The following is a 10293-nucleotide window of genomic DNA, read 5'->3' on the forward strand; positions in this document are numbered from 1 at the left end:
ACTCCATCTGTCAGGCGATTTAAGGTTTTGGCTGAAAAGTGTAACATTACACTCACTACTAATGACAATCAATCAGTTTTTATTTTGGGAATATTTTTCTTGTATATAAAAAGGAACAAACAAGGCAAAGAGATGAAAAACAACTGAAAAGCACAGAAACTGATCGTTAAAAGAAATGAAGAAACAAAATAGTATTAAGACAAGGATCTAATTGTTGCAACTGAGATGAAAAATAAAAATAATAAATAAAAATAAATTAACTATCCTTCTGTATTTTCATTGGGTCATACATAAAGGTAATTGAGGAAGACCATTTAACTTAACGGTCCTGTTTATGGTCTGCAGGAGTACTTGGAGAGAACCTGCGTGCACATGGGAAGAGAGAATATACTTATTCTCTTTATATTTAACTAAAACTGTGTGAAGCATGTTAATATAAGGAATGCATAACAATTAGGGAGAACGCCAGAAAGATTTGAATCCAGGACTTTCTTACAACGGTGTTAAAAACAGCAGCAATAAAGATAAATGTTTAAAAATTTTCTATTTAATAATTTTCTATTAAGAAAATATAAATATCTCCAATTCTAAAATTACTTAAAATCAATACTTCGTCAAACTAAAACTGAAGCATACTGACACGTGTCGCGTTCATGCCACCAGAGGGCGCTGTAGGCTGTAATAACTAACTCTATTTCCCCCGTGTGTCTCCACAGATCCATCTCTGACGGTCCATCACTCAATCCTGCACCACCAGCCGCCACCGAGCGGCACCCAGGCGTACGACACCCTCAGCCTGGAGAGCTCCGACAGCTTGGAGACCAGCGTCTCCACTGGCAACTCCGCCTGTACTCCGGAAAGGTGAGAGACTGCCCTGTTTCCATGGGAACACCCAAGTCTGCCCTCTCTGTTTGAAGAAAAGGTCACTAGGCTTTGTTCCTGTCACAGCGGGCTTTGTTACACGCCTTTTTGCTCACGTGACGGCGCTGGCTGTTGCCATGCCAAACCCATTCAAGTTTCTGGAGTTAAGTTTCCACCGCGGCGTTAATGAAGAGTCGGCGTCTTGCTCTCGCTCTCCCGCTGTTCTGATTCCAGGCGTGTTTGTTTACCTTTTTTGGCCTCCCCCTCCTTCTGGCCCCCTCTGCTCATCCGAAGCCTTGTCATAGCCGTGTAATCAATGCGAACTTCCCCTGTGTGACTTGTAGCGCCTGTGGGTTGGAGGCCCAGAGGATAGAGGAGATGGAGAAGATGTTGAAGGAGGCGCAGCAGGAGAAAGCCAGGCTGATGGAGAACAGAGTGAGTTCCCCACGCTACAGCTGGAGGGCTTTCACGTAAAATCAACACATTGCATCTCAGTCTGCTGTCTGACAAGCACACAAACATGAAAACACAATCATTTGTCATCAGTATTTAGTCGTTTTGTTTCATGATAGAGATATTATTATACGAGTGGAAAAAAATGTATTTAAATCATTAAATACTAATAAGAACAAAACTGAAGTAATGGTAAAAACTATTTGATAAAAATCACAACGTATTTCAGCGTAGTCGAAATGCGACTCGATGTTTAAGGAAAATCTCCTGTTTTACTTCAGTAGATTAAAATCTACCTGAGACGTCAAGGCGAACAGAAGACTTTCTGAAATAAAGTTATAAAATATTTTGTTTTTATCAGTTTTTTTTAATGCTGAAATAAAGCAGACCTGTGAGTAAGTATCTGAAAGCTGCAAAGGATCATTTTACGTCAGCAAAGCTTCCCCTTTTCCACACACACAGACTAAAGGGATAGGTTTTACAAAACCCTGGATTGGGACTTGAATTCTCAGGTGCATCCTCTGACAGTCGTCTGCTTTGTATCGCAATATTTGCCTGCCATTAACATATATTCCCATCTCGCTCTTATCGTCTCTCCCCCTCGTTCTGCTCTCCGCGCTCTCTTCTGTCCCGACGCTCCCAGGAGAGGGAGGTGCAGGCTCGGCGGCAGATGTTGGAGGAGGAGCGGAGGAGGCGAGAGGAGGCCGAGAGGAGGCTTCAGGACGAGTCGGCCCACAGGCGGAGGCTGGTGGAGGAGGAGGTGAAGATGAGAGAGAAGCACTTCTCCCAGGTCAGTGGAGCGGTGGGGAGAGAAGAGGGAGGCGATGGAGGGGTAGGAGAGGCTTGAGGGGGGGAAAGGATGAGAGGCGAGGCAATAAAGGGAGGAAGATCAAAGATTGTCAAAGAAAGGAGAAGGACCGAGAGGAGGGGAGAGAGAGAGAGGGAAAGACAAAAAGAAATGAGGAGGGGTAGGGTGGAAAATAATGGATACAAATAACATACACTAGGCTTTAATCGCAACTCTGTTTACCAGCAGTAATTATGGAAAAATCAAACAAAGATGCCAACATCAGCTTTTCTACGCTACCTTCCAAAACTATTGGCAAGCCCTTATAAAAGTGAACAAAAAGCCTTAAAACTAACAAAGATGAATATATCTCGGTATCATTATTCAGTTTGTTTGTCATAGTAGAAACGCTTTCACTTCTACAGTGAAAAGCTTACTTTGCTGCCTGCGAGGAACCCGCTTGAAACGATTAAAAATAAAGTCTGCAAGCTGTTAGAGAACCACAGCATCTTGTTAAAGCCGTGTTTGTCCAACAATCATCAGATGCTGCAGCGTCTGCATTTCTCTGCATTTGAAAGTGACACGTAGGCCTGTCATAATAAACAATAAATCAATTAATCGCATGATAGATTAAAAGAAACTCAATAATTTTCATTTGTCTGATTTATTGTTTTTGTCTTTTTACCAAAAACAAAATGATAAAAGTCTCCAGTCTGGTGCTTTGGTTTCAATTATCCCTTTTTTAAATAATTTTTATTATCCTGTGTTTGCACCCTACGACTTTATCCAAAGACGCGCTGTCCCTCAGCGGGTTTTCATGAAAGTCCACAGTTTTTTCTCTGTTTGTGCTGTATTTCCACAAAACACAACTACAGTACTGCTGGAGATTGATCTGGCTGATCTTCCTTGACCCTAGGACGGGGAAACACGCATTGATTTGCTGTTTTAATTATGAGATTGCTGTTTCCTGCAGCAAAGAAGAGGTTTACAAAAGCAGACAGAGTGGAGGCGTAAAACCGATCCAGAGTACAACTTCATCTAGCAAACATCCAAGAAGAGAACCTTATTTAGTATTTAAAAAACAGTTTGTATTTTTTTTTACATTTGTCTCTGTTACTGAAATGTATTTAAATGAATGACAATATGAAATGAAACCTGCAGCCAACAGTAAGACAGTTTTTTCTGCTTAAACACCATTTAGTATCTTTTCACAGTTCAGTAAGAAACAACATGTGGCGCTTTCCTGTCGCAGGCCCGTCCAATGACTCGCTACCTGCCGAACCGTAAGGAGGAGTTTGACCTGCGCGCCCACGTGGAGTCGTGTGGTCACTGCATAGACACCTGCCCCTTCGTCATCCTCACCGAGAAAATGTGCAAAGGCCACCTGGTGAAGATGGGAGGCAAGATCAAATCGTGGAAGAAACGCTGGTTCGTTTTTGACCGTCTGAAGAGGAACTTCTGCTATTACGTCGGTGAGGACGAGTTGGGCCGGATTTGTGTGAATATTGATTATTATAAACATGAGCAAATATATCTATGCAGTCCTTTGCATGAATGTATCCACCCCTAAAAACCTTTCAACATTTTGTCCCATTATAATCACTAAATGCAACATATTTTATGAGGACAGAGAACACATTAAATATGTTTTATAGTGGGGAAAAAAATTTTTTTAAACTCAAACTCAAGGTATTATTTTAAAAGTAGAGTTTTTGAGCAATTACAGGGAAAATAAATTATCAGGCATAATTTAAATGCTTCAAGTGCATAGAAACAAGACCAGGGTCACACACACATCAGTTCTAGTTCGTTTATGATGCTGAGTTACATTATTATTTGTGTCCTAGCGCAGAAGGTGATGTGTTAACATCAGTTTTTAGTGTGGAGTTCAGGTGAAGACGTAAATCAGGGTAAAACTCGTTTTAGAAACCAGACATTTGCTTTCTGTGTTAATTCCACAAGTTAAATTCGAAACATGCACAGATAAATCAAAGATTGTCCATATTCTGGCAGATTTAGGTTCATAGTAATCTTTTAATTTAACCAACTTCTTTTTTCTGATTTAAGTAATACTGAGTCATCATTTTGGAGTCTCCAAACTAGGAGAGCACCAATAAATCGACCCAGATTTCTTTCGTTTTTGGCCTATGTTTACATGTGAAACCAATTTTAGGCATAATCTTCCCTGAAAATCAGCCACTGCTCGTTTTCAGAGAGGGTTGACTGACAGACCCGCCCAACAGTCACCTCACTGTTTCCATCCTAGCAACTTTTTAGACAAAAAAAAAAAAAAAAAAAAGATTAGGGTGATGGCAACAAGGCCATAACTCTGATTTCATCACCAAAGATAAAATACCAGTGAAAACTCGTGAAATCAATGCAATTAAGATGCTGATTGCTCTGACTGTACTTTATTAATTTCATGTTTAGAGATGCCTCTCATTTATTTCTAAGATAAACTTATTGGTTGAATGCAGATTATTTTAAACCTGAATCTGCCAGGGGGTATGAATAATTTTGGGCTTTCGTCTCGAGCCCACCTGATGCAACCAACGAAGCGTTTGATTGGTTGCATCAGTTGTGTCTGAAACCACACCTGATTTGCCAATGTGTGCTCAAGTGCAGAATTCTAGCACAACAAAGGAGGGATTTTTGTGTTGAATTTGTATTGAAATCCCTGGTAATACACATTTTATTTCACTTTTCATGCTATTTTTGTGCAATTATTTTTAATAAATTTGCCTGAAAAATTTTAACCACATTCTGAGACGAGAAAAAAATGTAGCTGGCCACAGTGGAAGTGCAAAGAAGTTACATAAGATCTGCTGAGCATCATTTGAAGGCAGCAGTAATGTTCATGTCAAACGCCATCGATTGAGAGGATCTGGCAGCAAACGTTCTTAGTTTGATGTGCATAAATCGCCTCATTTGTAATTTAAAAAAAAAAGTGTTGTTTACAAAGTTTTTAAATTTCACATGTCTGTGTGTTGGGTAACGCTGCTTTCCAAAATCATTAAAAATCCTTCTGCTTTCAAGGCCTAAACATTTCAGCTTCCATTGAATCCAATATTTTGCTTTCTGCATTAACCGGACTCACTAAAATGATTGATGTTGGATTTCATTTTTCACACCGTTTCAGTCCGTTCCTGGTCATTTGTGTTGATTTAACCTGTTAACTTTCAAAGATCCTCGCTTAGGGCTTCTCCCATTCTGTTCCTCACAAAACGCCACTGCTTGTCCTCCAAAGATTCTGCACTTTGCTCTAACGTTAGACGTTTTCTCAATTAAAAAAGCAGAGTTTTATTCTCCGCTGCCCTTTATCGTTTTAAGACTAAATCAGGCTGCTGCAGTTTGTTCTTCACGTCCATCAGAATCCGGCGCAAAAGTGGTTTTCTGAATAATTCACAAACATGTTTTGAAGCATTATTTTACAATCAATTTCAAAACGGAATCCAAGCACATTTCCATCCCTGACACCACTGCTCCTTTCGCTGCTCTCTCCATTCACTCGCCTAGCCTTTTCACCCGCTCACTCCTGACGAAGATGATGGTGATGACGGTGATGAAACAAGATGCAATAGTTTCTCTGGATGTGTTTCTCTCAGGGTGGAGGCTAGCTCCTGGCTTGTTCGTGACTAATAAAACGAAACTCACATTTCAAAAACATTTATCTCATTACTAAGCAGATTTGACTTATGAAGAAGGGAAAGTGGGAACAAAGTGTGGAAGGCATCTCAAAAGACCGCCGCTAATTGTTGGAGGATGTTTCCATCTCCGTTCTTTTGAGGAGAGTCAAAGGGTCGACTCCCGATTTGTTTGGACGAGACATCTAGAAATCTGAAGGCTGAATTTCTCTGAAGAAATTTCACTTCAGGTTTAAAAGCCCAGAAAACCACAGAAGCCCTTCAGCTCAGTGACGACAAGTAACGAACTTCAACGTCAGGCTTCGCTGCAACAACACGACTCTGGCGTGGAGCGACTGTGTGTGAAAGAACAACTGAGACCAGACATCTGACAGAACCCCTGACCTGCTCTAAGCTCATTCTTTTCAACAACAAAAAAAAACATCAAATGTGGTACATAAAAGTTGAGTTTCTTCTTAACACTTATGCCAATTTTCACCCTCGCCATCAGCAAAAAGGCACCAAGGGAGGGAGGGAGGGGAAAGAAAGACAGACGATCCAGAAAGTACAACCGAAGAAAACAAGTCAGATTAATAGGATGGCAAAGACTTGAGGCATAGCTGGAAATAGTCTCGCACTTCTAATTAACTTTTGCTCTGATACACTTCTGCTCATACCTATTCATGGATCAGACGCTGCTGGGGAAAAGACTTTTATCCCTTATTTCTGTTTTTGTGTCCGTTCTTGCCGTCTTTTATTTGAGTTTCGGTTCCTCTTTCTGCTTATTCGCAGCAAAGCCTGAAAGTCCTCAAACCCCAAATTATTTTCATTCAAACCAGAAGCAACATCTGTCTGATTAAAAAGTGTTCAAATTATTATTTTAAAATGCACAAACAAATAAAAAAACAAGTAAAAGCAACAGAATAAAAACCATTCTGTCCACTTATACTTAAATTTAAACCTTATTAGTTTTCTTACCCCTCATTTATACTTCTATTTGTGCTATTTTTCATAAAGCCGTATGTTTTTTTTTTTTTAAAGTAGAGATTAAGGCATCTGTAATATTTTCTACCGTTCTCAGTAGGTAAAAAACACTTCCCTGTTCTCCTTTTGTCATAACACGGTTTCCTCTCGTCACCCACTGATTCTCCTGTTTGGAGTTCAGTCTGGCAGAGCTCTTGCATCAGTGCAACAAGATGTAATGTAACTTAATATATTTATTTTTTCTTTTTCTCGTCTCAGACAAGCACGAGACCAAGCTGAAAGGGCTCATTTACTTCCAGGCCATTGAAGAGGTTTACTATGATCACCTGCGCAGCGCCGCCAAGGTAAACGCTCCTCTATCATAAATACTTTTCTAAATTCAGACGTTCTACATTAATTTTATTTCTTTACAAATTCAATGGTTTGTGAGAAATTGAATTTTTTTTTTCTTCTTTTTTTTTTATGTTGGTGTTCTTTTTAAGCAGATGAAATCTTTGATAAGCTTCAGATTTGTGTTAAAAAAATTCTTTTTGAGTGAAATTGCACAGATAATTAGACAAAGAGAAACTTTTAGGACAAAAATGTCAAAAGGTTTAACTTCATCTTTTGTTGAAGTTGTGTGAAATATGTCACTTTGAGGATTATTTGTTTTAACAAAATTGCTGATTGAACAAATATCGTCATCCTTATTCGTACTATAAAAACAATCTGGACTTTGACTGGATCCGGTTCGATAAGATCCAGGCTGATGAGATTTTCAGCAACAAACGCTGCAACTGTTGGGAAAACGGAGGCCGAATACAGAGGAGGATCTGTGATGCTGCGGGCCGGTTTGGACTTGTTAGACTGCATTTCACCAGAAACTCTTTAAAAACCTTCTTTTTTAATTTACAAATATTTTGGTGGCTAGGTTGACCTTTTAGTAGATTAGTCATTCACCAAACACAAAATCACTCTTCTTCCATTTCAGACCCCAGACATAAATCCTAAATCAGAACGAATTAAGGACTTAATTAATGGTCGAAAATCTATTTTAGACAATGTAGGAAATTTCACTGTTGAAATTTTTTTTTTTTTAACTTCTACTCAGTAAATTCATGCAGCATAAAAGTTGGATTTAAAAAAGAAAAAATCAAATTAGAGAATAATTATTTACAGATCTTCTTCACCAGGGATGCCAGAACACGTTCTGGATATTAATGAAAAACAGTTTCTGTGTTTTAGTAAAATAAAATCTCCTCTTGTTGTGACCCAGAGTCCAAATCCAGCTCTGACCTTCTGCGTGAAAACTCACGACCGGCTTTACTACATGGTGGCCCCGTCTGCGGAGGCCATGAGGATCTGGATGGATGTCATAGTAACGGGCGCGGAGGGCTACACGCAGTTTATGAGCTGAGAGACGGATGCTAGGAGGAGGAGGAGGATGATGATGATCACAAGAGGAGAAAAGGAAGCAAAGTGGACGTCGGCGCGCTGACCTGCGTCCTGCTGGAGCTGACATGGATGGAGTGAACGTCCGGAGGGCAGGAGGAGAGGAAATAACTTCACGACGCCGTAAACTGAACGAGGGCTCGGTCCTGACAGAGGCGCGTTTTATCGACATGAAGTCATTTCTGAATGTGCTTTGAACGATTTCAGGCGGAACAATTTTCAAGATTTCTTAATTTTTTTTTTTTTTAAACATCATTGTTTACACCTCTAAAGATAATATAAGCATGCAGTGTTTTTATATATTTTAACATTTTATCCAGATGGAGAAAATATTTAATATTCGCAACACTAAGCTCACTAAAAACATTTCAGCCGAACAATGTATGTTGCAAAGTAAAATGTAACTTTGCTTGGTGCCAAATACAAATATACAGTGAATGATTTTTTGTTAATACATCTGTATTTATATATTGCTCCAAAAGCTATTTATCCAGGTACATAACAGAGCGATACATTTGTAGTTTATATAAAAATCTCAAATACTTCTCGTAAAATTTCAATAAAAAGCAACATTTACAGCGCTATTAAGATATTCTAAAATACACATTAAATATAAATAAAAATGTATAAAGCAAATGTTTTTGTTCTGTTTTTAATAACATATTAGTGTTTTTTCTTTTTAAGTTTAGCGTTTTGTCCTGGCAGTTTAGGAAACTGGTGTCAAGGCAGAAAATATTTTACTCCCCCTATAACTTTATTAAAAATAATGCCATGAAATCTGATTATGTGTAAATGTAATCATAATGTAATGTCAGAATAGCCTTAATCCCTTCATACATGAAATTATCACTTATGAAAGGATTTATTTATTTTTTTAATTGGCCAAGATTATATTTTATTGTTTACAGTTATCCGATGATCTGAATCGTTTAAAAGTGACAAAATCACTTTTGACATTTCAGGTTTCCACTTTGAGTGGAGGATTGACAGAGGGCAGGGAAATGAAAACGATAATAAAAAAAAACCCCAAGGCGCAGCAGTAAAATAATTGAAATAAAAGCAAAGCGTCTCTGTCCCCACGGCCATACCGGCAGCAAACGGGACACGTTGGTTAAACTGAACAAAGTTACAACCATGTTCTTCCTCCCTTAATTAGAAGCTACACAAACAAGTCATTAATTACGAGCTTTCTGTAAATATCCTCACTCGCTCTAATGAGCTACTAACTTTCACAAAGGTGTTCTCTTCAAATCCTCGCTCCTTATCCGTTTACATAACATTCAGGTGGTGTGTTGTATTAATTGGCTCGTTAACTTTTATTTTATTTATAAATGTATATACTAGTTGGAGCAGATCAACTCAAGTCAGACCAACATGTTTGTGTTTTTTTTTATTTCTTTTATCTGGTAGCCTAATTAATTACTTGACTTGTCTGCAGTAGGTGAGCTACATAAAAATAATGAAAAGAGAAAATGAAATTACATGCAACATGCATGATTCAACATGGAGAAATCTGAACCCCACACATGCAGCACAACATACTTCTTATCTCCTCATGAAGTGAGCCTCCTTCTCCTGCACCTATTTCACATCCCATCCACCATAGATTAGAAAAAAGAAAAGCGAATGAGGAGCTTTGATAATGATAACATTTGACTGGACGGTATGATTAATTCACCTGCAGTAATCGGAGGAATATTTAGCAGATGTGTAGTTAATCGTGAAAACACACCTTGCTCCTGACAGATAGCAATTAGATTCAGCGCTTCAAATGTTAATCCCCCATTCCCTGAGTCGAAGTGAAAACATGTTGTGTAATATTTATGAAAATGAGCCGCTGTCCTTTTTGAGATCCGTGCAGGTGAGAAGAGAGACGAGACGGTCTGCGACCTTATGAAGATTTGCATGCCTCTGACCTTGGGAGAGATTTCCACACATCAGTGTGTCTCTGAGCCTCCAGAGCACCCGGCCGCATAGTAAACAGATCCTTTAAGAGGGCAATGTGAGCTCATTACCGCGGCGATGAGCGTGAGTGACATCTCGCCTTATTGTTGGCGAAATATTAATGAGCCCAGGGTGATCTCTACTTTCTTTCATAGGAGTAGACCAGGCCTTCGCCCCCCACCCCCAGGCCTTCCAGTTCACATAAGATAG

The 10293-nt window shown here is 39.1% G+C and overlaps 1 protein-coding gene across 3 annotated transcripts in view; it reads left to right on the top strand.

Annotated features, from left to right (window-relative positions):
* phldb1a (pleckstrin homology-like domain, family B, member 1a) overlaps window positions 1-8775 on the top strand; it is a 30570-nt gene extending 21795 nt beyond the window's left edge. For all 3 annotated transcript variants that reach the window (XM_081615397.1, XM_081615398.1, XM_081615399.1), the window contains 6 exons: window positions 717-861; window positions 1206-1296; window positions 1958-2104; window positions 3354-3573; window positions 6967-7052; window positions 7964-8775. In XM_081615397.1, the coding sequence (XP_081471523.1) occupies window positions 717-861; window positions 1206-1296; window positions 1958-2104; window positions 3354-3573; window positions 6967-7052; window positions 7964-8104 (830 nt within the window). In that variant the 3' untranslated portion in view covers window positions 8105-8775. The remainder of the gene's footprint in view (window positions 1-716; window positions 862-1205; window positions 1297-1957; window positions 2105-3353; window positions 3574-6966; window positions 7053-7963) is intronic.
* Window positions 8776-10293: the final 1518 nt, after the last annotated feature.

The sequence above is a fragment of the Poecilia reticulata genome, chromosome 14, assembly GCF_904066995.2.
Source record: "Poecilia reticulata chromosome 14, P_reticulata-male-v2, whole genome shotgun sequence".
Classification (NCBI taxonomy): Eukaryota; Metazoa; Chordata; class Actinopteri; order Cyprinodontiformes; family Poeciliidae; genus Poecilia; species Poecilia reticulata.